The sequence below is a fragment of the Bos mutus genome, chromosome 4 (assembly GCF_027580195.1).
Source record: "Bos mutus isolate GX-2022 chromosome 4, NWIPB_WYAK_1.1, whole genome shotgun sequence".
NCBI lineage: Eukaryota > Metazoa > Chordata > Mammalia > Artiodactyla > Bovidae > Bos > Bos mutus.
The window spans coordinates 72,766,958-72,794,232 of record NC_091620.1 but is presented as its reverse complement, the minus strand read 5'-3'; the positions used below and the strand labels follow the sequence as shown (position 1 = coordinate 72,794,232).

Genomic DNA, 27,275 nt, shown 5'->3' with positions numbered 1-27,275 from the left:
GGACCCCCAGTGGCCTGGGGGACAATGCGACACGCCATGCCCAGTCCGCTGCTGCGCTCCAGCCCCAGCTCTGCCACTGAATGTGCTGCCCTGAGTACAACCTGAGACCAAGTGAAAGTCTGTGTGTAGCGAGGAGACCTTTGTACCTGCTGGAGTGACCCAGACTCAAAGACAAGATTCTCAGAACCAAACTAATACATGTCTGAAGAACATTTTCCCCAATTTTTTCTCCTGTGATGAGATTTAAAAAAAGAAAAAATACTGCATCCAGTTAACATACTTCACACGTTACCCACTAGGTGGGCGCAATAAAGTTGAGAGTCTGGTCAATGCACTCAGAGTAAGTGGAGTAGGAAAACATCATCTTTGGCATGGTTAGCAACCAGGCCTCATGCAAAAACAGGGAAATGAAATTCAAAAGATAAGACAGGATTGGTTAGCTGGAAATCACCAAAGTGAATCATAAAGCATCACTACTATACAAGAATGCCTTATCTCACAGGAAAATAAGCCAAATTTGGAGAATCAATTTGACTACAGCAGTACTTGCAAAAATTTCTAGAAACTCCATGTCCTGCCCACATCAACTTTAAAAAGTTCTTTTTTAAAGCAAATTGCACTCCACCCCTGCAAAGAAAAAAAAAAAATCTATGCTGAAAAAACATGAATTAAGAGGGCTATCCATGCTCACATGAAAGACAATGGCACTGGGGAAAGGTTCTATAAAAATAAATTCCCTGGGGCTTTTGGGTGTTTTTAAAAATTGATCATTAACTAGGGACTATCCAGGGCAAAGAGCTGTGTTCTAGGCCATGCCAAGGGGTGATAAACAAGTATAATATTAAAATAAATCACCTACAGTACAGTGTGAGGTAAGGCCCAGGGAGAACAGGATCTGATGTCTAAGAATGTGAGGTACACAGGATGTCGCAGGCCCATTCCCCTACAGAACCAGCTCAGACCCATGAATTAGGATGCAGACGGACTGCCATTCAGTCCACTCTCTAGGGCTCTGCTCCACTGCAAAAGCACTCTGGCTCCAGGAACAACATGGAAAATGGAAAGGCAAGTATAGCTGGTTTCTAAAAATCGTTTAAACTCTTTTTATAAATACTTGAATACATGGGCTGGTGCTTAGCGTAAAGGAGAGGTGTGGAGAAGATCAAAGGAGTTTCGGAAGACTGTTCTCTCTCAAATTCTTATCCCACAAATATCGGATGATTATTTCTTGAGAGGTTTCTTCAGCAGAATCCCGCAGCTGTAAAAGTCCAGATCTGTATCCACTGCCCAATGTGAATGCACAATGTCTCCTTAGGGAGAGGATCATGCTGAAAATTAGTGTTACGTAAATACCGTTACCTTTTCTGGTGAAAAACTCCTTGGAATATTTCCCCAACATAGCGTATTTTCGAGGGACTTTCCCCAGCAGTTCAATGATCAATGCTATGTGATCTGCATTGGGAAACATTGCCAGCAAAACAGAAACACACGACAGTTTAATCAGTACACTGCATGCAGACACCGCTATCGCCCGCGCAGACAGAAACAGAGCGCCGCCTGCACAGAGCACAGGCTCTGTCTGAAGGCCCCTCGGAGGAGATGCACAGGGGGCCACAGCCTGGGGCCAAATGCGGTCTCCTTCTCAACTTTGAGATCAGCACAAGAATTCTGCTGGGTTGCTTTGGGAATTTAAGAGAAATGCCTTTGTCACCATTAATGCTACCATCAGCAGCTGCTATTCCGTTTCTGTCTGCATCGTGGCGCTTTTCAAAAAGAAGAGGTACTACCTCTGCGATTGAAGAATTCCCGAGAATATTTTCCAGATAGAGCAAAGTGCCTTGGGATACTGCCTAGCAGCTCTATGATGTGGGCTATGTGGTCTATGGAGGAGAGAAAAAAAAGGATACGGGAATGGGAGGGGCAGAGGGAAGGATGGGATAAAAGAAGAGGGGGGGGAAATTGAAATTAGTAAAAAATCAGAAATAGATTCAAATCAACAATGTCTGCAGCACATCCATGCAGAGGCTTCTGGGATGGCAGGCCTCAGGACTGGAGTGTTAACAGCCAGTTAATCAGCTGACCTGAGGCCAGCTCACCCCAGGTCACCCCAGCATTGCAAGCAAGTAAGCATGGAGATGGGCAGGTTTGCAGATGGAATTCAAGCCAGAATTCCGTCGTTTTAAATTCAGCCCCCGACAGGACAGAGAAATGGGCAGCAGATCAGTGGACATAAGGACCACGGAAAGGCCTCGGGTTTGTCCGGCCTGTCCTCTCCCAGCCTGCGAGGGGGCGGGCTGAGGCCACAAGCTCCCCGCAGGGTCACCTGTGCCGGGAGGCTCTGCCCAGTCACTGTGACTGAGGGGGCTTCAAGCTCTAAGGGAAAGCATCTGAATCTGGTGTTTGAAAACCAAACACAGTTCTATTTTTGTGCAAAAACACAATGTTCTCCAGAAGGCCCGGACTCTCTGTAGACCCATACTGAGGTATTCAGCAGGCAACAATACTTACCTTCATCTCTGGAATAGTCTTCCCCAGAATGTGGTTCAAACAAATAATCTCCCGTTGCCAGCTCAAATGCCTAGGATACAACAGATGACATGCTAAGCGCTTCAGAGACTGGGTCCAAGCCAGCAATATTTTCTGGTACAAGAGACCTACATTTTATGAGGATCTGAATCAAACCAGAGTCTTCCTTTAAAGGCTCAACATCAGGCTATTTTTCTTCTTCCCAAAAGTTCAAAGAAGCTTCAGAAACATTCTTATATATTTCGGAAGAAGCAGCTGTGTGCGGGCCTAGCCGGAACACTCCAGGCACCAGGGCTGTCTGACCCAGAGCCTGCCCGCAACCTGCAGGCTGGCCTGGGCCTGGACCGAGGATGTTGCCACCCTCCTGAAGGAAGATCTTTGTGCCTTGGTAACTGGGGGCTCCTTTCAACAACTCTCACCACTTCATTCATTTCTGATTCAACCAAAGGAAATTTCTAGAACCAAAGAAACCCCTCTTGCTGTCACCCTGGGCCAGGAGGTGCTAGATCATTGTATAGGCCGCTTGTGGATGGCAAGGAGAGCTTCCTGGTTACAGGATCAGCCCCCAAGGGTACAGGTTAGGGTGCTGGTAAGGTGACAGGAGAGGTATTTATTTCCATTTCTGCCATTGAGTCTATATCTTTTATTTATAAAATTGTCTAAGAACCATGAGTTTAATTTGCTAACAGTAAATAAAGATGACAACTGCTACTGCTCTATTGATCAAATATCATGTTTTCTAAAAAAATATGCTTTAAATAAGAATTTAAACAAATTAAAAGAATTCTTTTTAAAAAGAACAAGCCAAACCCCACTTCTGATCTCCCCCATACTTACTTCTCTTGTATATTAGAGTGCGCTGTTGTGGAGGCCCTCAGGGGCCCGTCCCTGCTTCACCGATGCCCAGGGATCAGTGGCTGCTGCACTGCCCACTCCCTCTCCAGACCCGGCCGAACTGGCCCACCCTCTCCCCTTCGTTGATGATCGCCAACGTGCAACGAGGGCACCCACGAGGGAAGGCTCATCTGCCTGGGGTGGGGTCCCGCACAAACCAAGGCAAGTGCACTTAGCCCAGGACCACATCTCTTCCTCTTGCATTATTATTTTTTTTTAAAGAAAGGAGGGAAGTAGGATGACAAGCCTCTTGCCAGCTACCCTGTGGTGAGCACTAGTTCATGAACTCAGGATCCCTGCCCTGAACCAGACCTGGGTCTGAGCTGAACCCAGATGTGCCAGGTCTTGGTATGGAGCAAGGGGGCAGGCACCCAGAAAACAATAAGGACACTCCTGGCAATCCCAGATCAGGGTGAAAAACCTCATGCCTGGCCACAGGTCCAAGGGCAACAAGTGGATCACACACTAAATGTCCAGAAGCGTCTTTCTCGCCGGGGACACAAGCCAAGAGAAAAGGGTAAAAGCCCAATGCAGTCAGAAGACTCCGGAAGTTGAGGGATGGATCCATGGAAAGCATCAACTGCTCTTTACCACCCTTGGTTTCGCCTCATTCCTCTAATTGATTTCTAAAACCATTCCAATCTGGTTGTATGCATTTCTGTCAGCCTAACACTAAGCTACATCAGCTCAGCATTTTGTAAAGATGGCCATTTTGATTAGCATCCATGTATTTCCAAGGAAATACAACTTGAAGAAGCCTGTCAATGAAATGGTAAGGAAGAGGCAAGATGAAGGCTCCCCAACAAGTTATCAGGTCCTGATTCTCTGAATCATGATTAGACTTTCTTTTTTTCTGCATGTTGTCGTTCTCTTTTATTATGTATCAAATTGTCTCCAATGTAAGTTACAACCTGATTAAACTCAATACTTCTTTCTAAAATCAATTTAAAGACACACACAAAAAATCTCTTTGTATACAATATCTTTTGTCCAGAGTCTAGTAAGTATAGTATCTTTCATTGCAGGATTTATGCTTAAAAGATTTTAACAAATAGGACATAGACAACAGGATAAACGTGCACCATAATGAAACATTAGCCTCTGTACTTTGCCACAGGTTTCAACTCTCTGAGTTACTCTCAATATAACCTTTATTGTTACTGTCCATGTTTAATACTGGAGAACTCTGGGTTCTTCCCTCGGTACTTGGCCCAGTACCCTCAGATGGCTTTCCCCTGGAAGAGCATTTGCCTTTAGGCTCTGGGGAGACCAGGTACCCCTTTCCTGAAATGCTATCGCATAGCAAAGCACTCCATTCTGAATACATAAGGTCACGAATTCCTTCCATGATGTGAACACTCCTGAGCAGTTTGGTGAAACGTGTCAAGACTGGCACGTTTTCTTGTCTTTATGGCACTGACTGGGGGTCACCATGGAGCCCTATTCAAGGATTCTGACACACAAATGCAGAACCACCAATGTCAGGATCCACACCAAATTTTTAGATCATGCACACTTACATCTGAAGGAGTGCTAAAGCTCAAGAAAAGAACAAGAGAGTCAGCCACTGACATATCCCAGCTATCCCGCCTCACCCTGTCCAGCTGCAAGAGCACTCCGCCCTGCTAGTGGCAAACGCACTAGCCAGTGAACACGGGCACCAGCCACCACTCTTCCCTCCACTGGAGTCTCTAAGACGTAATGCCATTGACAACAAAGAACCCTGGGTTTTACCACTAAGAGCAATCCAGAGCTTTATTACAGCTTGGTGTCACGAATTTAATACACTGCTATGTATTTAAACTTTAACAGAAGTGGGGTGGGTGACGACTGCCTCACTTTCACCAGTTTCTCTACAGAGAACAAGACTGGACCTCTCAGTCATGACCTCCAGGGACGAATGGGATGGGAATGAAGGCTTGCCCCACTCCCAGAAAATCACCCCTAATTATAAGGAACTGTATAAGCAGCTCTAGAAGCACTGAGGGACTTCACTTCTTGGGAAGGGAGGAGGCAGAAGGGGACGGAGAGAGTGCTTTGTCTTAGGAGTTTGAGCGTGACACTGACGCCTGGGTTCCCAGTGATTACAGGGGCTGGAAGGACAGGGGCCGGTGTGGAGGCGTACACTCATCTCACGGAGAGCAAGACAGATAATCTGGTAAAAACTGTACTGGCAGCTCCAGCATTATGCTACTGCATCTGTGATCTTGTCCTATTTTTCCTGGTTATATCACCAAAATTTAACACCCAAAATTAGAAGTACAAGATTTCAGAGTTGAAAGAGTTTTCAGAGTGTAATTCAGGACAACCCACATATGGCCCCTTCTGTGTAGCTGAAGACAAGTAAGGCCTGACCTCACATGTCCGGAAACAGAACACTGCTCCCCCGCAGTTCCAACTGGTGGAAGTGCCCTCCCTCTCCTGACCTGGCCTCTGCCTCCCACTGCCTCCCAGCCCTTCCACCCCATCCTGCCCCTGGACTCCTGCAGAGGGAGCCTGATTTCTTCCCTACATTCAAAGGAGCCATGACACACACACCAGCTCTTCTAACCATTTGTCTCCATACCCAGCACAGCAAGGACTCAGTTTTTTATACTTATTGAGAAATGTAATTTTAAAATTATTCCCTGGCATTACCCATCAGAGAACAGAAAGGCATACTTTCTGTTCTAGACCTCTTTGGCCATACTGGTTGCAAATTTGAAAGACAGAGTTTCTTTTTCATAGTTTTAGCATCAAAGGACACACACACAAGGAGCGCTGCAGTAACCTTTAAATCACAGACAGTTGTATTTATTCTGCACTCTTTTTTTTTTTTTTTTTTAGTGAGAAGACAAGTACCAAGGTTTACACACATGCTCTCTCACTTTAAACAGAAAAGAAGAATTTGGGGGGGAGGGCGGGGGAGACGATACAAGAAAATCATGAAACACCACCTGAGGCAACAGATACATCCATGTTTCCAACAAAAGACCACCAAGCTCAGCTCACTAAGAGAAATTGGCCAGGAAACAGGACCAAGAAAGAAACTGAAACTGGCTTATAGACAAGAGACTATTCATGCTCATTGGTTCACAGGTAAGGAGAGAGTGAGAAGAGACACTGGCAGAACTTGGGAGAGTTTAGACACAACCAGACTTTTGATGCACACAAGTGGCAGCAAAAAGGCTCTGCTATCTCTCTATGTATCTATATACACAGGAAAACCTGAGGAAAACCATCTCCAAGCTGCCTGTGGGACCAGACTCACTCAAACAGCATACGCAGCTGCTGGTACCTCCGACGAGGCTAGACGGCCTAGAGCCGTAAGCCAGAACGGTTTCTAGACTGTACTTAACAGGAGAGAGCGTAAACAGTGGTATGTGGGGAGAGCCTCTCCTCTCCAGTAACACGTCTGTCAGACCTCCTCAAACCTTCCCCTAAATCACAGCTATTTCATCTTCCTCCCCAGCCTGAGTGAGGGAAACACAGGCTGTGTACAGCCCACAAGACTTCAAGAGCCAACAGGAACTACGTGAAGTCCATCACCACGGCGGAGGTCTGTAGCTGGGGGCTATAGAGGGCCTTGCGAGGTTGTCTCTCACAAGCCCAAATCAAAACATACACCAGGACACGCCTGAGAATGATCCTGCCAACTCTAAACCTTGCCCGCCCACCCCTCCTTGGACAACCTCCTGTCAGAAGGCTTAGGCCATGGGCACTCGTAAGACTGGCCTACTGTGGGGACTAAAGGGATGAGCCTTTACATGGAGGAAAAGGGCACAGGGCACTCTTACCATACATGCCGTACTCCAAATGTCAGCAGGCGTACTGTAACCTGCTCCTATTAAAACCTCTATGGATCTATACTGACGCGTCTGGATGTCTTCTGTGAAGTGTTTATGCTGGAAGGGAACAGACTACATTACTGTGGAGGAACACAGACATTAAAAAAGAGAAAAAGCATCGTCTAATACATGATCACAACCAAAGAAAGAAAAAACACTTTACTTACCACCCAACAAGCATTTCCAAGGTCTGCAATTTTAACTCTAATCTTATCGGCATTCCGGGGGTCCAGGGGATTCACCAGCAGGTCGGCTGCCCGGGTTTTCGCTGGCATGAGTAAACAGCAGGACAGTTAGCGCCTGGGTTAAGTGGTTTGCATGTGTGTACACAATGCTTGCAGGGCACACTCCTTTTCTAGAAAAGTAGTGGCATGATCATTTAGGCCTGGAATCCTGTAAGCTGACCTCAACAAATTTAAGTTCTCAAATTCTCCATCTCAGGGAAATACTTCATAAGAGGGCAAGCTGCCCAGAGACCCCATGCACACTGACTTGCCCATTCTCCTTTCTCCCCCTCCTTCACCTCTGGGTCAGGCCACTCAGTTCCTGTAACTTTTAGCTGCTCCTCATTAGATCACGTCAGTTCCCTACTGGTTTCCGTCTAGCTCGGAAGTGTGATATTACTAAACTCGAGGGTAGAGAGAAGATTCCCCTGCAGGATGGAGAGGTGTATGTGTGCGTGCATGCATGTGGGGCGGAGAGGGGTGTGTGTGTGTGTGTGTGTAAGAGTTGGACCATAAAGAAGACTGAGCGCCAAAGAATTGATGCTTTTTAACTGTGGTGCTGGAAAAGACTCTTGAGAGTCCCTTGGACTGCAAGAAGATCAAACCAGTCAATCCTAAAGGAAATCAACCCTGAATATTCACTGGAAGGACTGATACTGAAGCTTCAATACTTTGGCCACCTGATGTGAAGAGCTGACTCATTAGAAAAGACTGATGATAGGAAACACTGAGGGCAGGAGGAGAAGAGGGTGACAGAGGTTGAGATGGTTGGATTTTATCACTGACTCAAGAGACATGAGTTTGAGCAAACTCTGGGAGACTGTGAAGGACAGGAAAGCCTGGCGTGCTGCAATCCATGAGATTGCAAGGGGTCAGACATGACTTAGCGACTGAACAACCATTTTTGGGCAGACCCTTGTATGAAGCTTGGCATCCCAGGCAGGCAGCAAGGCCAGGCGGCATGTACCATGAACAGGGCAGCGAGTGGGTGAGGCATCCAGGACCTGGGGCACCCACAAAGCTTCCCAGGAGGGGCCAGAAAATGCGAGAGAACTCTGGGTGACATTTTAGCCCTCAAGACCTGTTCCTCGGACTGATGGATCAACCCGAGTCAGTCAGACTCGGGTGTTTTCCTTTTCTCTATCTGCCCTAGGCCCACATCCCTCTTTATGAAGAAGTTGTAACACCATAAGGTCTCACCAAAGGCCAGGTATGAGCCAAGGAGAAGAAACACAGAAATCAGAAATGATAAGGGCGGCAGCACAGAGACCCACACAGACATGTGAGGTGTTCACACTGAACAGGGAATGGGCTGAGAAACTGAGTCCCAGAGAAAACAAAAATGCTGACCCAACAGACCGATGGCCAGCACCGGAAATGGCCAGATGAATCCCTCCTGTCACTAAATAAAGGAGAGTCAGAAGGCACAACAGTGGAATAAGAGCTTTGCAGAACTGGATTCAAATTTAATTTTCAACACCTACAAGTTACAAATGACTTAAACACCATGAGGCTCAGTTCTCAGTAAAGGAGGAAGAGAAAAGGACCATCCTCACCCCCCAAAACAAAAGCAGACCAAACACAGGAGAGCTAGGGGCTCCGCTCTACCTGCCCTCTGAGGCCAAGGCTTCTATTTAGGCCAGAGAGGGTCCAGCCAAGGATGAGAGGCCACGTGGTAGGTGCCACCACTCCAAATGTGAAGCACAGCTTCTACAGACTGCATTTCACTTTTGCAACCATCACAAAGTCAAACCATTGTTAATCCAGGCACGACCGGTACAGTTTCTTTGCATTTAATACTCCTGGCTTCTGAGCACCAAAGTCTCTTTGGTGACTGCTGTTAGCCTCCAGGTTTCTGTCTGTGCATAGTTACCCAGCACACAATGCCTTCCAAATGATACTCGGAAATCTACCTCAAAAATTTAACCATACTCAGAACACACAGGAGGTAAAAGAGAATCAGTTTGCATCTCTTTTCTCAGTGTGACAGTCTCCTGCTCTAAGTGTCTGTGAAAGGTTACCAGACTACAACACTCAAAAAGGCCCATTTAAATACAGGGACACACACACTCGCTACATAATCATAGAGATTTTGCTTTGCCCAAAAATCAGATCACCTCTCCTGATTCAGTCACTATTACGCAACTATATCATGGCTTATCCTTGCTCTCTGCTACTAAGGAGGGAATGAAAAGTGCAAAGAGAAAGGCAGGAAGAATTCGCTTTAGGAAGGGCTGGGGCTGTTAAGTCTCTGAGTGACACTGTATTCATGCCATCAAGTGAGCCTGGGTGCCAGCAAGATGCCGCCCAGCGGGGCCGCCATGATGAACAGCCACCGTCACTTATCTGCAAGGCACTGTGCAGGCCTTCACTGATACTTTAAGTTTAAAACAGCCTTACAAGGAAGGCATGAGTATTCTCTTTATATGCAGGAGATTTAATGCCAGCCCAAGGAAAGAGCAGAACTATAAGATTTAACACTCAAACCTTACCTCTCTGTTCACCAAGTATTTACGAGTCCCTTCCACGTGGTGAATGCCGTCCGGGCACCAGAAGAGCAAGGTTCTGCCACCACACCCTAATTAGGAAACTCACATGCTCGTTGAGAATATGGATGATAAAGTAAATAAAACGACTGATTCACATACTATGTCAAGTAACTCTATATGCTAAGAAGAAAAAAGCAGAGAACAGAGATGGATTACTGATGAGGGCATTCAGCCCAAGGTGTCTTTTCTGAGAAGGTGATGTTTGAGGGGAGGTCTGAATGCAGGGCAGCACGAAGGAGAGAGGCTCTGGGCAGACATGACAGCAAGTCCAAAGCGCAGAGAGGCAGAAATAACCTTGCGCCCTTGAGAAACTTCAGAAAGAAGACCGTGTGGGAGGAGCAGAACCAGCAGGGGAGACAGAGGTGGGTGGGGACGGTATCAGAAGGAGAGGCGCTAGGGACGGACTGTGCGGGACTGTCAGCTTTAGAGAATGACGTGGAAATATCTTGGAGATGGGGGGTGGGGGCATGCTTTAAAAAGCCCTCTCAGAACTGCTCTGCAGGAAACAGTCTAGGAAGCAAGAGTGGGAAAGAGAAGAGCGTGGAGCTGTGGTCCAGCGTCCAGCCAAGCACTGCCGACGACACGGCCACCACGAGGTGAGGGCGACAGGACGTGTGCACTGCAAGCGCCACCCTGCTCCCAGGACTCTTTAATACTATATAATAGTAAAATATATATCCAGAATATTATTTGTGTATACATATATATCCAGCAGCTAATAATCCAAGAGGAACCCTGCCTCCTCTTCCCAACCTTCAGTGGCTACACAATTACTCCAGGGAGAAGTTCACATTCTCTAGCCTGCCACATAAGGTGATCCTCAATCTTCTCATTCCAGCCCCAGCATTTCTTCTACTATTTCCTGATATATGCCCTCTGCTGCAACAACAAGGATCCACACAAACTGAGTGAAGGGTACTACTCCCACTTCCCGTTCTTCAGTGCCCCGTGGCCAACTGCCAGCCTCCAGGACAGGATCCTCCCAACAGGAAACAAAGCACCTCCGTGCAGAGGCTATCCACAGTTCAACGACCAGGCTTTGAAAACCCAAACTGAGTGCCCCCAAACAAATGACTGGATGAACGAAAAGGTCAGCTTGGTAAGAGACTGGCACCAGAGGGAAAACCAGACCTGCTCTTTCTCCCAGAAGCATCAGCAAGCATGCCACGTTCACACAGACACTCGATATTAGGACTTAAAAATAAATAGGGAAGAGACCATGATACACTTGAGATTACTAAACCTTTTTATGCTGTTTACTCCATCAACAAAAGATGTTTGAACATTCATTTCAATATATGCGTGTTTATAAAGCTTACATACTACTGTTCCTATACATTATGTACATTATAAAACATTTACAAGATCTTAATAGCAAAAACTACTCAGCAACAAGTCTGAATCCAGCCTGGGTCCTGCCCCAAGTAAGAACTTGGGACACGTGGTTCTAGAAGAGCGAGGAGGCACCTGGAGAACAATGCGATTGTGTCAAAAGGACCTAAGAAGCAACCTGAAGAGGCTGACAAAGGCCAAATTTGGGGTAATTCTGGCATTTAAAAAAAAAAAGCTGTAAATGATAACAACACACAATTGGATGTGTTAATTGAAAGAAAAAAGAATCAGTGAGTCCGTACCACAGAGGAATACGGGAAGTATGTCAGGGAGGGGGTGATTCGGGAAAGAGCATGAAAGCCTCGCACCTTCCCCAGACACCATGCCCTGCGCATCCCTTCCATCCGGCTGTTGCTTACATCCTTTCTTCATCAACAGACCATCCAGCAGCTAGCTGACTGTTTTCCTGAGTTCCGTGAGCTGCTCTAACAAATTAATCTAACCCCAGGACAGCATCATGGAAACCTCCAATTCAGAACTTACCAGAAGCAGAGATGATGACTTGGGACTTGTGACGGGTTGGGGGTGGGAGATTGATACAGTCTGATGAAACTGAGCCCTAGACCCTGGCATATGACACTATCTCCAGGCAGTGTCAAACTTTACTTAAACTGCGAGACACTGAGCCGGCGCTGGAGAGCTATTTAGCGTAGGAAAGCCCCTACACATACACTTGGTACCTGAAGTGTCAGCAGTAGTACGGGAATAGAATGAGGGTCAAGGAGAATAAGAGGTGAGTTTTTCCTTAGATGAAGCCACATTGCTTGTGAAAGCATTTCAAGCACTTTTAAACCTGGTCAGAGTAAAGGCAGACAGGAGAATACGTCTATCCAAGTTACAGGAAAAACCACACCCTTAGGATGACTAGCTGTGGCCAGTGAGTAACAGAGGACTCTGCAGGTCTCTGGGGCTGCAGAACATCCTGAGCTATTTGCAGGACTGGCTCATCAACGGACTCGCCATGTGTTAACATTCTTGTCAGCAGAGGGAGCAGAGGAGGTTTCTGAGCTTTTCCTCTGTGGGCCAGAGTGCAAGCCAACTGTGACACAGTTTGCCTCCTGAAGTCCCCCAGCACACTACAGGCAGAGATATGTCATGTGGCATCTACCCTCAAAATCAGGGTTTGATATACACCATCACCACATTTAAACCTACGTCACTTCCTTTAAAATTTTAACAGCAGAGTGGTGTAATCAAGAACAGCTATCAAAATAAAGATATTTTTTCCTCAATACAGATAGAGAGCAGGCACATCTTCCCTTGACTAGAAATGAAGCAGAACAAAAAAAAACAAAAACTAAACATAGCATTTTTATCAGATGGAAGTACACTATAGAAAGCTACAGGGCAAAATGCTAGACTTGGAAAACTTTTGCAAAGGTATCATCACTAAGACAGAAGAAGGAAAAAAAAACTCAGAAATGGGATCTGATATGCAGAGGGCAAGAGAAATCCTAGTGGCCCAGGATATTTTTAAAATTATACTAACTTACTCACGGTTACAAAAGTAATAAAATAAAAGTGCTTACTGCATACACACATGGCTATACCTCCTCCAGGCAATCCCCTTCCCAGTATCTGTCAGGGGCATGACACTCAGGGACTGAAAGCAGAGCTCATGGGAAGGAACACTTACTTTTTGGCAAATCCCCAGTGCTGGAGGCTGAAACTGTCCTGCTTCTGTCATGGGATGGACTGCTTTCCTCATGTTCAGTAAGGGGGGATCCCTCAGAAAGTGCAGAGCCACAAGCCACAGGTTCTAAGGGCCCAGAGAACAATGATGTGGAAAATTCTGGAAACTGTGACTCGGGAATTTTATGTCGTCCATTTGGCAATTCACCATTGAATTGTTCATAGGAGCTGCTATACGTGTAATCGCTTTCTGCATTTGGCTCATCGAGGTTACATTCCTCGGGATTTGGGCAATCTTCCTCATCGTCGTCTTCATCATCCAGCTGTTGCTCCAGTAAGAAGGGGCCGTTCTCAATATGGCCGTTAGTTTTTGGTGATTCTATCCAGGTAGGGTCTATGTTCGCGAGCTCCTGTTCAACATCGTCTTCATCTTTCTCAGTGTTTTCTTTCTCAGTGTCTTCTTTCTCCTCCTGGTCCTCAGCTTCACCTTACGAAGTGGAAGGGTGAGAATTAGAGCTTGTCACTCTCCTGAACAGAGTGCACTAGGCATCTATCCTCTCCAACAAGAGACACGTTTGAGCATGCTAATTGCACTTGCTACACAGCAAACACCTCTGGGCTCTCGAGGTAAATCTCCAGGTTCTCTAAATCTTATTTTTCGTTTACTAAATAACTAGCCTCCTCTTATTAGAAAATGTTAGCTCTTAGAGAAAATGAGCATAAACAGAGCTGTATTTCCATTTTCTACCCTCTCCTATATAATCTTCAGAGATTGTCTAAGGGTACATTACTGTTAAGTCAAAGCTTAATTACAAAATGAAGGACAATCATTAACATGATAAAGACATGGTGCTTCTCAGACACTTTCCATTAAAAAACAAAAACTATTTTGAAACCTATTTCTGGTGCATATTTTACAAAGCAAGTATCAGACAGCTCCTACATTCTCCAGGGAAGACTTGGAATCACCCTCAGGTCTGAAACACAGCAGCGCCAAGTCGCCCTGCGTGAGGCCCTGGGGTGCAGCCCGCTCTCCAGCGTTCACTGACCATTGTTATTTGCAGTCTCTCCCTCGGCCACCTCCTCCAGTCCTGCTGTTTTTAGCTTCACCTCTGGGTGGTATTCATCATCTTGCTCATTGGAAGGTACAACTGACGTGACGTTTTCCTCTATTATTTTTCTTTCAGCTTCTCGCTCCAATTCTTCTATTTCCTGCAAGCGCTTTTCCAGTAACTCAGCCTGCCTTTTCTGCTTCTTTTTCATTTTTTTCTTTTTGTTTTTAGATATTTTTCCTATCTACAACATGTTAAGAAAATAGCACAGGTCAGTTTGCTTCTTTTTAAAGCACTATGCAGCAGCGTCTAAGTGCTGGCAACATGGAAAATACCAACACAGTCTGTTTTCTCAGGTCTATTCAATTAAAATCACATGCCCAGACATGAGATCCACAATATGGTTAGCGTTGCAGCAAAGCCAGAAAAAAAAGAAACCAGTGCTGATATCAAGTAGCGGGACTACTACCAGCTCCCGCCAATGGAGAGATACAGCTTAAATCCAGCAAGCCTTTTCCCTTTAAATTCTAAGAACTAAATGTGCTGAGGCATTCCTGCCTTTAGACAAGAAGCGTCTCTTACAAGTTTCATTTGCTGCTGCCTGTCTACAAAGTATTAACAATGTTCCCTTCTCTACTGTCTTACTCAACTGTCTGCCAAAACAGGTGTACTTCATTCATGTTTGGTCAACAGCACTGTTTGTGCTTGGGTCTCACAAAGTTGTTAACAACAGCCAAGACAGCAGGAACTGTAAGAAATGAGCATATGAAGTAAAGGGAAAAAAAGAGAAAGCCATGGTTTCAGTCTGCCTCCAGTCATGGCCATTTGACTTGGAAAGTACTGGCAATGGGATCCTCCAGTCTTTCACAGAACCAATAATCAAAGCAAGCTGCTCAAGCCACGGCAGAGCTCAGCAGGCCAGGTGGCAGAATTCTTACAGCTCCCCCTCTTGCTGGGACTCCCACTCCAGACTGAGGGTTGCTGGCTGCACTCTGGAGTTCTGCACATTTCCTTCCAAGGGCTTTCGGGTCATAAAGATCTTTAAAACTTGCAGGTGACCCATTAACTTGAGATATACATATATTCTATGCTTGACTGGAACCAAGACTAAACCAGGTTTAGGTCCTCTGGGCTAGAATTTAATTTCAAACAGCCTGCTTTATTTGCTCACACTTCATATTTTGATAGGACCACACAGATAACGCTCTTTCACATTTAACTACTAGCTAGAAAAAAATTAGAACAGCAGCTTCAGAAAAAATAGGTAACTTAGAGGCAAATTAGAAATAATAGAAAGTGTTTGTGGAATAATCACACTTAAAACCCTATCTCTATAACCTCACATTTTATCAGACTCAGCCAACAGCACTCCAGAAAGTACATGAGGAAAACACAGAATTTGGGACAGCTCTAATTATCCCACCTCTAAAAATCACTTCACTTTTTCAAAACATTGTCTTGCATATTTAAGGATGCACAGCATTTATAAACATGGCTGTCTTTTACACTAAAATACATGACAACATCTGTGATTGAGAAAGGAACAACAGCAACAAAAAGTAAAACTAATTGCCTCAAACAACCCTTAAAGAAAAGTTGTTGCAGAAAGAAACAAAAACTAATGTTACAATTAGAAAAGTTCAATAATGACTAGTCACTTTTGACAAGGAGGTAATATAAGTATGTGTGTGAGTACTTACAGGTTTTTGCTGTGGAGCAGTACTCACTAAAAACAAAACAAAACAAAGCGAACATTTAGAGTGAAACAGATACTTATCTTTTTGTAGGTAATCTGAACTGTAAAATGAAATAACTACTGCCTTTCAATGGCTATGCAACTTAAACAACTGTTAAATATTAACGCTTGTTAATCATAGAGCCCTAAAGAAAGTTTATCTAACTCAAACAAATGATTGGCTCTTAAAAAGCAAAGCCATAGTGGTTCACATGGAGTCATTTCTTATTAATCTGAAATTAAACACTCATTCATTTCAAAAACACACAATCACAAAACACTGACTGATAAGAAAATGGAGAAGAGTGACACAACCCAACTTGTTTATAGACAATGAGACGAACAATTAATTTACACATCTATGTTTGAAAACTATTTCACAAGTTTATACAACTAAAATAGATCCAATACTACTGCAAATAGTCTAGAAATGACATGAACAGACTTGGCCAATGTCAAAAGCTTAACATACTATGGTTCCATTATCTAAACAGCAACCTGATGGTACAAAACAAGATTCATAAGTGGTTCATCTGCCAACAGCCTCAGTTTGAGGGCCTTCACTCTGCAGTCCCTGTGTATACCTGCCAACACACTAGGGCAGAAAGCACGTGAAGAGAGGATGAAAGCATCATCCACACTTCACGGCCACCTTGACACCTTGTGAAAACCAGAAATAAAACTTCATACACCAATGCTCAAGTCAGTTGATCTTCTTTCACCCTGAAGTTCTTGTAACTAATTTTAAGTGCACCAGTTACACTGATGTAACTATGCTCAATGGAGACAAGGAAGCATTCTGCTGATTGTAGGTCGGCTACAGGAAACCTGTTACTATACACTCCTCTGTAGAGAAGTGGCCAATGCAGACAACGTTCAAATGGAAATGAAGCAGCAGGTAAGAAGAGTTCAGTGACCTTTTAAGGGAGGACAAAGCTAAGTAATTCAAATATTAAAGTACAACTTAATTGGGGCATCTTCCTTCTCAAGAAAAAGGTCTACTTATTACCAGTCATCGGGCTTTTATGCAACTTCTTAACATGTACACATTTAACTCAACTGCTTCCTATGAACAACTTTGCAGGTTCTCAATGCCCCTACACAGACAAAGCTGCCCCAGCCTCTCACCTGCAGACCCTGAAGGAGGAGGAGCGCCCGCTTTCTGCCACTCAGTGGCCTCGGCTGCCATTCTTCTCACATATGCATCGTCCACACACATCAAGATGTTTTCCGGCTTTATGTCAGTATGAATGATCTTGCACTTACTGTGGAGATAATCTAACCCTTGAAGGACCTGATCACATAAAATCAGAAAGGAGTTATTAATAATTTTATTATTCAACTTTTATTTGTAAAATAGTTACAGTCATTACAAGGCACAATTGGAACTTGGGCCCGATAGGAACCCAGCTCCTTCCCATAAGCAATCAGTGGATATCATTCTGGAGATAATTTATGCTCATAGAAGCAAATGCATTTAAACATACGCTTATTAAAATAACAACTGTGGTGAGATGTAATTTACATGTCACACAATTCACCTTTTTTTTTTCAATTCACCCTTTTAGGTGTACAATAGAATGGTTCTTAGATGTGCAATGGTCATCACTATATAATTTAGAACACGTTCATCACACAAAGAAATACTGCACCCGTTAGCAGTCACTCCCCATCTCCTTCCAACCCCTCTAGCCCTTAAGTAGCATCGGTCGTGTTCGACTCTGTGCAACCCCATAGATGGCAGCCCATCAGGCTCCCCCGTCCCTGGGATTCTCCAGGCAAGAACACTGGAGTGGGTTGCCATTTCCTTCTCCAATGCATGAAAGTGAAAAGTGAAAGTGAAGTCGCTCAGTCGTGTCCGACTCTTAGCAACCCCATGAACTGCGGCCTACCAGGCTCCTCCGTCCATGGAATTTTCCAGGCGAGAGTACTGGAGTGGGTTGCCATTGCCTTCTCCGCCTCTAGCCCTAGGCAACCACTACTCTACTTTCTGGGTTTGGACATTTTATGTAAGTGGAATGATACAGAGTGGTCTTTTGTACCTGGCCCAATACTTTCAAGATTCATCCATGTGTAGCATGTAGCAATACCTCATTTCTTTTAAATGCCAAATAATTTTCCACTGAAAATACCACATTTTGTTTAGTCATTCAATGATGAACATTTGAGTTCTTTCCATTTTATGGCTACTATAAATATATTGCTATAAACATTCATGTACAAGTTTCTATGTAGACATGTCTTTATTTTTCTTAGTAGTGTAATTGTTGGGTCATACTGTAACTCTATCTTTAGTCTTTCAATAAACTGCCAAACTGTTTTATCCTATGGCTGCATCATTTTACACTCCCATCAGCAATGTGCAAGGATTCCAATTTTTTTTTTTCATGATGGTCAATACTTGCTATCTGTCTTTTCATTTTAGTCACTCTAGTGGGTGTGAAGTGTGTATCTCATTGATCTGCATTCCCATAATGGCCAATGATGTCTGTACATTTCTAATATTGTAGGAAAGGAGAATTAGGTAGCTTTGGTACCCAGGCAATAAACTATAGTACTGAACTAAAAGAAACTGCTAAACCAAGATATTCACATACTTACCATGTGTGTGTGTGTGTGTGTAAAAATATATATATACACACACATACACACACACATACATGTACACATTTAACTCAACTGCTTCCTATGAACATCAATATACATATATAGCAAAAAATTACATTATATATATTACATATATATGTATATGTAATATACATATATGACATATATATATTACATATATATATACACATATAAAAATTACAGAGTATGGTGACCTAAATGTCAGGCCAAAGTTTTTCTGGAATTATTTCCATAAGAGGGGAATTCTTTCTTTTCATAAGGAAAAAATATTTTAAAATTAAAATACAGTTCATGTTCCCATATATTACAAATTCTACATGCTCAATAAACATTAGCACTTGATAAATATCTTCATTCAAACATTTTAATTCATTTGGTGGTCTTGATCACATTAGACAAGGAAGTGAGGAAAGATAAGCAGAAGATATCTAATACTGAACAACTCGGAAAAGTTCTCGGCAAAAACCCAATGCTTCTGTCTACCTTCAGTTTCTGGCTAAACAATCTTGAAAGTGAAAGTCCCTCAGTTGTGTTCGACTCTTTGCGACCCCATGGACTATACATACAGTCCATGGAATTCTCCAGGCCAGAATACTGGAGTGGGTAGCCTTTCTCTTCTTCAGATCTTCCCAACCCAGGGATCCAACCCAGGTCTCCCACACTGCAGGCAGATTCTTCAGCAGCTAAGCCACCAGGGAAGCCCAAACAATCTTAAGATGACAAAATATTAGTAAGTGAAGGCACAGAGGTTTCGCAAGGAAAGTAGAAGGAACATGAGTCTCTTAACCAAGATGAAAATCCTCACATTCATTTAAAAAACTTTTCCTTGGAAATACTTTCACATGACTTCACTGACTGAGCATCAGTTGAGCTCCTATAACAGGCTGCAGACGCTTACAGATGTTTGATACATAGCAATAAACAAAGTTCCCCATCTCCACAAGGCTTTGACTTTTTTACCTTAAAATTAATATTTAATGTTTTAGATAATGCTTCAACTAGAATATGTTTAAATTATGTTTAAAATGTCAAAAGACCAACAGTAGGAAATATATCATTATATGTTTCCATAGAGAATAAGGTTATAATTCTGAAGGGAACACAATTCAATGAGCCTGTATATATTCACTGGCATTCATGCATCTTCTTTGTGCAAACTGAAGTACCACATGGAATTCTTATATATGAGTAGTAAGACAAATTCTGAGAAGTACAAGAAATTAATGGACAAGTACACTGATGACTTCCAGTCTGTGGAAGTACAAGGAATAAGACTTTTAGAAAGTTTAAACTATTTTAAATTATTTCAACTAAAATTTCACTTTAATCATCAAATATTAACTCAAAGTTAAAATGTCAGCATCTTTCCAAAAATATCTTTCACTACCACCTCATGAACAAGTTGCTCCTAACTTTCCACCTTAGTTCTTTCATAGTTCTTAGGTTGTTTCACTGTGTGTGAAGCTACTTAGTAAGAGTTAATATGATCCAGTATCCAAATGTGTTAAAATGAATTTCAATGAAAATGAGACACTTGAGATGAGCAAAGTGTTCTCAGTAAGAATTTAAGGTTTCAGATATTTAATTCCTTTCATGGATCACTGCCTTGTTGTGGCGAAGGGGCTTGCATAACTCAATGAAACTATGAGCTATCTCATGCAGAGCCACCCAAGATGGACACGTCATAGCAGAGAGTTCTGATAAAACGTGACCCACCGGAGGAGGGATTGGCAAACCACCCCAGTTATACCTGCCATGAGAACCTTCATGAGCTATTTAAAAAGGTCAAAAAGATATGACACCAAAAGATGAGTCCCCCAGGTCTAAGGTGTCCAATATGCTCCTGGGGAAGAGTGGAGGAGAAATACTAATAGAATGAATAAAGTGGCTGGGCTAAAGTGGATACAACGCTCAGTTGTGGATCTCTCTGGTTGTCGAAAGTAAAATCCAGTGCTGCAAAGAACAGTACTGCATAGGAACCTGGAATGTTAGGTCCACGAATCAAGGTGAGTTGTGAGTGATCAAGCAGGAGATGGTAAGAATAAACAACGATGTCCTAGGAATCAGCAAACTAAAATGGACAGGAATGGACAAATTTAATTCAGATGAACATTGTATTTACTACTGTGGGCAAGAATCCCATAGAAGAAACAGAGTAACCCTCATAATCAACAAACGAGTCTGAAATGCAGGACTTGGGTGCAACCTCAAAAATGATAAAACGATCTCGGTTCGTTTCCAAGGCAAGCCATTCAACCTCACAGTAATTCAAGTCTATGGAGAAGGAAATGGTAACCCACTCCAGTGTTCTTGCCTGGAGAATCCTGTGGATGGAGGAGCCTGGTGGGCTGTTGTCTATGGGGTCGCACAGAGTTAGACACGACTGAAGCGACTTAGCATGCATGCCCATTCCACTGATGCCGAGGAAACTGAAATTGATCAGTTCCATGAAGACCTAGAAGACCTCCTAGAACTAATACCTAAAAAAGATATTCTATGCATCAATGGGGATTGGAATGCAAAAGTAGGAAGTCAAGATATACCTGGAGTAATAGGCAAGTTTGGCCTTAGAGAACAAAAAATAAAGTGGGGCAAACAAAGGCTAACTGAATTCTGCATTAGTCATAGCAAATACTCTGTTTCAACAACACAAGAGACAACTTTACACACAGACATCACCAAATGGTCAATACCAAAATCAAACCGATTCCATTCTTTGTAGTCAAAGATGGAGAAGCTGTATATAGTCAGCAAAAACAAGCCCTGGAGCTGACTGTGGCTTATATTATGATAGCAAAATTCAGGTTTAAACTAAAGAAAACTGAGAAAAACACTAGGCCAGCAGGTATGACTTAAATCAAACCCTGTATGAATTCACAGTAGAGGTAACAAGTATATTCAAGGGATTAGATCTATATGACAGAGTGTCTGAAGAACTATGGACAGAGGTCCGTAGTATTGTACAGGAGGCGGTGAACAAAACCATACCAAAGAAAAGGAAAAGCAAGACGGCAAAGTGGTTATTTGAGGAGGCTTTACAAACAGCAGAAGAACAAAGAGAAGGGGAAAATGAGAGAGGGAAAGGTACATCCAGTTAAAAGCAGAGTTTCAAAGAACAGCTAGAAGAGACAAGAAGGCCTTCTTCAATGAACAGTGTTTAATAACGGAAGAAAACAACAAAAGAGGTAAGACCAGAGATCTCTTCAGGAAAATTGGAAACATCAAGGGAGCATTCTGCCCAAAGATGGGCACAATAAAGGATAAAAATGGTAGAGACCTAGTAGACACTGAAGAGATTGAGAAGAGATGGAAAAAAATACATAAAAGAACTGTATCAAAAAGATCTTAATGAACTGGATTACTACAATGGTGTGGTGAGTTACCCAGAGCTAGACATCCTGGAGTGTGAAGTCAGGTGGGCCTTAAGAAGCACTGCTGTTAATAAAGCTAGTGAATGTGATGAAATTCCAGCAGAACTATCCAGATCCCTAGAGGGCAGGACTTCCCTGATGGCTCATATGGTAAAGTGTCTGCCTGTAATGCGGGAGACTCCCTGGAGAAGGAAATGGCAACCCACTCCACTACTCTTGCCTGGAAAATCCCATGGATGGAGGAGCCTGGTAGGCTACATACAGTCCATGGGGTTGCAAAGGGTTGGACACGACTGAGCGACTTCACTCCAACAGAGGATGCCATCAGTGTTTTGCATTCATTATGTCAGCAAATCTGCAAGACCCAGCAGTGGCCACTGGACTGGAAAAGGTCAATCCTCACCCCAATTCCCAAGAAGGGCAATACCAAAGAATGTGCTAACCAGCAGACAATTGCAGCTATCTCCCATGCTAGTAAAATCATGCTTAACATCTTACATGCTAGGCTTCAGCATTATGCGAACCAAGAACTTCCAGGTGTCCAAGCTGTGTTCAGAAAAGGAAGAAGAACTAGAAATCAAATTGCCAGCATTCACTGGATTATAGAGAAAGCAAGGGAATTTCAGAAAAACATCTATCTCTGTTTCATCAACTACACTAAAGCCTTTGGCTATATGAATCATGACAAACTGTGGAAAGTTCTTAGAGAGATGGGAATACCAGACCATCTTACTGTCTCCTGAGAAACCTGTATGCAGGTCAAAAAGCAACAGTTAGAACCCTGTATGGAACAAATGATTGGTTCAGGATTCAGAAAGGAGCACGACAGGGCTGTCTGCTGTCACCTTGTTTGTTTAACCTGTATGCCAAGCACATCATGAGAAATGCCAGGTTGGATGAGTTACAAGCGGGAATCAAGATAGGAGGGAGAAACATCAACAACCTCAGATACGCAGATGATACCATTCTAAACGGCAGAAAGTGAAGAGGAACTAAAGAGCATCTTGATAAGGTGAAGGAGCAGAGTGAAAGAGCCAGCTTAAGACTAAATATTTAAAAAATTAAGATCATGGCATCCACCCCCATTCAGTTCAGTTCAATTCAGTCGCTCAGTCGTGTCCGACTCTTTGCAACCCCATGAATCGCAGCACGCCAGGCCTCCCTGTCCATCACCAACTCCCGGAGTTCACTCAGACTCACATCCATCAAGTCAGTGATGCCATCCAGCCATCTCATCCTCTGTCGTCCCGTTCTCCTCCTGCCCCCAATCGCTCCCAGCATCAGAGTCTTCTCCAATGAGTCAACTCTTCGTATGAGGTGGCCAAAGTACTGGAGTTCCAGCTTTAGCATCATTCCTTCCAAAGAAATCCCAGGGCTGATCTCCTTGCAGTCCAAGGGACTCTCAGGAGTCCTCTCCAACACCACAGTTCAAAAGCATCAATTCTTCGGTGCTCAGCCTTCTTCACAGTCCAACTCTCACATCCATACATGACCACTGGAAAAACCATAGCCTTGACTAGAGGGACCTTTGTTGGCAAAGTAAGGTCTCTGCTTTTCAATATGCTATCTAGGTTGGTCATAACTTTGCTTCCAAGGAGTAAGCGTCTTTTAATTTCATGGCTGCAGTCACCATCTGCAGTGATTTTGGAGCCCCCCAAAATAAAGTGTGACACTGTTTCCACTGTTTCCCCATCTATTTCCCATGAAGTGATGGGACCAGATGCCATAATCTTCATTTTCTGAATGTTGAGCTTTAAGCCAACTTTTTCACTCTCCTCTTTCACTTTCATCAAGAGGCTTTTTAGTTCCTCTTCACTTTCTGCCATAAGGGTGGTGTCATCTGCATATCTGAGGTTATTGATATTTCTCCCGGCAATCTTGATTCCAGCTTGTGCTTCTTCCAGTCCAGAGTTTCTCATGATGTACTCTGCATAGAAGTTAAATAAGCAGGGTGACAATATACAGCCTTGATGTACTCCTTTTCCTATTTGGAACCAGTCTGTGGTTCCATGTCCAGTTCTAACTGTTGCTTCCTGACCTGCATACAGATTTCTCAAGAGGCAGGTCAGGTGGTCTGGTAGTCCCATCTCTTTCAGAATTTTCCACAGTTTATTGTGATCCACACAGTCAAAGGCTTTGGCATAGTCAATAAAGCAGAAATAGATGTTTTTCTGGAACTCTCTTGCTTTTTCCATGATCCAGCAGATGTTGGCAATTTGATCTCTGGTTCCGCTGCCTTTTCTAAAACCAGCTTGAACATCAGGAAGTTCACGGTTCATGTATTGCTGAAGCCTGGCTTGGAGAATTTTGAGCATTACTTTACTAGCGTGTGAGATGAGTGCAATTGTGCAGTAGTTTGAGCATTCTTTGGCATTGCCTTTCTTTGGGATTGGAATGAAAACGGACCTTTTCCAGTCCTGTGGCCACTGCTGAGTTTTCCAAATTTGCTGGCATATTGAGTGAAGCACTTTCACAGCATCATCTTTCAGGATTTGAAATAGCTTAACTGGAATTCCATCACCTCCACTAGCTTTGTTCGTAATGATAGCAAATAGAAAGGAAATGGTGGCAGTAGTGACAGATTTCCTCTTCCTGGGCTCCAAAATCACTGCAGCCATGAAATCAGAAGATGACTGCTTCTGGGCAGGAAAGAAATGACAAACCTAGACAGTGTGTTGAAAAGCAGAGACATTACTCTGCCAACAATAGTCCGTATAGTCCGTATGGTCTTGGCCAGTGGTCACATACTGTTGTGAGAGCTGGACTGTAAAGAAGGTAGAATATCAAAGAATATATGCCTTTGAACTGTGGTGCTAGGTAAGACTCATGAGAGTCCCTTGGACAGGAAGGAGATCAAACCAGTCAATCTTAAGGGAGATCAACTCTGAATATTCACTGGAAGGACTGATGCTGAAGCTAAAGTTCCAGTATTGTGGTCATCTGATGCGAACAGCCGATTCATTGGAAAAGTCCCTGATTCTGGGAAAGACTGAGGGCAGAAGGAGCTGAAGGCGTTCAGAAGATGAGATGGTTGGACAGCATCAACGATGCAATGAACATGAACTTGGGCAAACTCCATGCGGTGAGGGACGGGAGGCCTGGTATGCTGCAGTGCCTGGGGTCACAGAGTTGGACATGACTGCTCAACTGAACAACAACCGCACTCAACACAGTTAACCTTCCTCAAGAAATATTGCTTATGTCTAACAACAAACATAAAGAGAAGACTTGAACACAAGGAAAAGACTATTGCTTTCAGGGATAAACTAACTATGATAACGCAAATCTTGAAGAAAACAGCTAAGAGACAGCATGGAACACTGTTAAATCATGATCTTGGGACTCAGACCACCCCTGCATTACTTCTCAATCACTCATTCACAAGGCAAGGTACTTAAGCTGCCTGACCTTCCATTTTCTTATCTATAAAAGGGGGAACATTATCCATTAGACAGAAATGTGAGAAGAATTAGAAATAATGTATGAAAACTTCACAGTACAATGTCTAGCTCACAAGAAGCTCTAACTAAATGGTAAAATGAACTAAGTCAGAAGATTTGTATTGATACTGACTTAATAAACATAACTTCGCTAAGTCTTTTATTAAATTTCTCTGGGTCTCATTTCTCCCATCTATAATATGAATTGGATCTACCTGATGATTCTTTTAATGAATACTGATACATTTTTAAAATACATAGCTATAAGAATGATTTTATTTTCAAAAACAGCATTTCTGTTCTCAGCCAGTGAAGTTAAAGCATCCCAAAATCCAAAATCAAAAAATGATAGGCAATCTTACATTTATGCCAAATATTATAACAATAAAAAAAACAATCAATGAATCAAATTTCACACTCAAGGATAGATCTCCCTTGTCTTACCACAGAACGTGTATATCTCTTGCCTAAAAAACATACTTGGCCTCATCAGCAGGAGGCAGCAGAGATCCTCGCTGCCATCTGCTCCATCATGAGACCCCAGGTCAAGTAATCACAGACGGGCCAGGAACAGGCTGCATCCCACTCCAGGGAGGCGGCTCCCACCCCACGGGCAGGGGCTGGTTCTCTCCGTGTGAGGCAGCAGTAGTGCAGGCCTGCAGGCAGAGCTCTGGGCTGGAAGCCAGGAGATTTCAGTTCTGGTTCAGGAACTGACTAGCTATGGCTCAGATTGTCTCTTCCCTCCCCTGACCTCAAATTCAGCCATAAAATAAGGCACTTGGTTAGGACAGTCTCTAATATTTCTGTCTAGGCACCTATGAACCATGCGAAAGACCATTTATTACTGGTGTTAACAACATAAACTAACTCCCTTTCCACCTCGGTGTGCTAGAAATCGGTCCTGTCACATACAGAAAGGGAGGAGTAAGTTGAGAATAACATGGAGGTTTCACCTGAATGTATCTCCCAGGGTCTGCTCACCACCCACAGAAAGCTTCCCCCTAAATTCTAAACTGAACAGAGAAACAGAACAAGAGCAATTCTGCACATTCTCTTCTGACTCTGGTCACAATATGGGCGCCTTTCTTCTGCCACACCAGAACAAAGGACGCAGGGCAAGGAGAGGGGGTGACCTCTGATGACATGGGCAAGGCCTCGTAACCAGCACCAGGGAGACCCGACCAGCAGCAGAGGGGCTGGCCGTGCAGGGGAGCGCCCAGGGAAACAGCACCACATGGGGACACTGGTCCTTGTGGACATGGAGGGCAACAGCAGAGAGTGTTCCTCAAGCCAGAGGCTTCGCTCCTGGGAAAGCTAAAGCTCCCAGAGGATCTCTCTTTCTCACGAGGACAGAGGACAGACAGGAGGTAAATGCTACAAGCTGCTCCGACAAGCACATGCTAGACTGAATGAGAAGTGTGGGGAACACCTGCCACCATCACCGACGACGAGAGCCACGGACACTTTCCTCATCCACTCTGTCCTGAAATCTCCCTGCTCCTTGTTCTTTCCAACTCTGGACAGCGAAAATTAATGAGAAAGTTAAGTAGCTGTACTTAACTTCTGAATACAGTCAGGACAAAAGATAAAACATTGCCTAGCACTGCAGCAGCGCAGAGGAATGAGCTGGGGAAGGGGCTCGATTCCCTTGAAGGGAGCAGCTTCCCTGAATTTCTGAGTTGCATACCCAGCACTCTGAGGAGGAGAATTCAAGTTAGTAGAGAATCATTTGTACTACCACATGGGCAAATCCAAGAGCATAAAAATGCTTACCAACCAATTTTCTACTCTAAACATTGAACAATATTGGCTTGATCATAATTAATTCATTGATAAGCAGGACCGGTGAGATCATTTAAATGGTAAATAAGTAACAGGTGTTGACAAATTCATGATAACAGCCTGCTGGGTGGGGACCTGATTCTTGGTTTTGTCTGCAAAGTGAGCCACCCCCCAGAAGGTGGGTTTGAAAAAGCAAGGCGTTTGGAAAGTCCCTTAGCTTACA

General features: G+C 43.7%; 1 protein-coding gene across 8 annotated transcripts in view; it reads right to left on the bottom strand.

The window, feature by feature from the left end:
- The window catches only part of SRPK2 (SRSF protein kinase 2), a 239,373-nt gene that overhangs the window by 10,371 nt on the left and 201,727 nt on the right, over positions 1–27,275 (bottom strand). For 4 of the 8 annotated variants that reach the window (XM_070369649.1, XM_070369650.1, XM_070369654.1 and 1 more), the window contains 9 exons: positions 16,960–17,125; positions 15,797–15,822; positions 14,094–14,340; positions 13,049–13,531; positions 7,415–7,515; positions 7,197–7,304; positions 2,509–2,578; positions 1,788–1,880; positions 1,360–1,452 (listed from right to left, as the gene is read on the bottom strand). In XM_070369649.1, coding sequence (XP_070225750.1) covers positions 1,360–1,452; positions 1,788–1,880; positions 2,509–2,578; positions 7,197–7,304; positions 7,415–7,515; positions 13,049–13,531; positions 14,094–14,340; positions 15,797–15,822; positions 16,960–17,125 — 1,387 coding nt within the window. The remainder of the gene's footprint in view (positions 1–1,359; positions 1,453–1,787; positions 1,881–2,508; positions 2,579–7,196; positions 7,305–7,414; positions 7,516–13,048; positions 13,532–14,093; positions 14,341–15,796; positions 15,823–16,959; positions 17,126–27,275) is intronic. The other 4 variants (XM_070369652.1, XM_005901445.2, XM_005901444.3 and 1 more) reach the window with 2 other exon arrangements.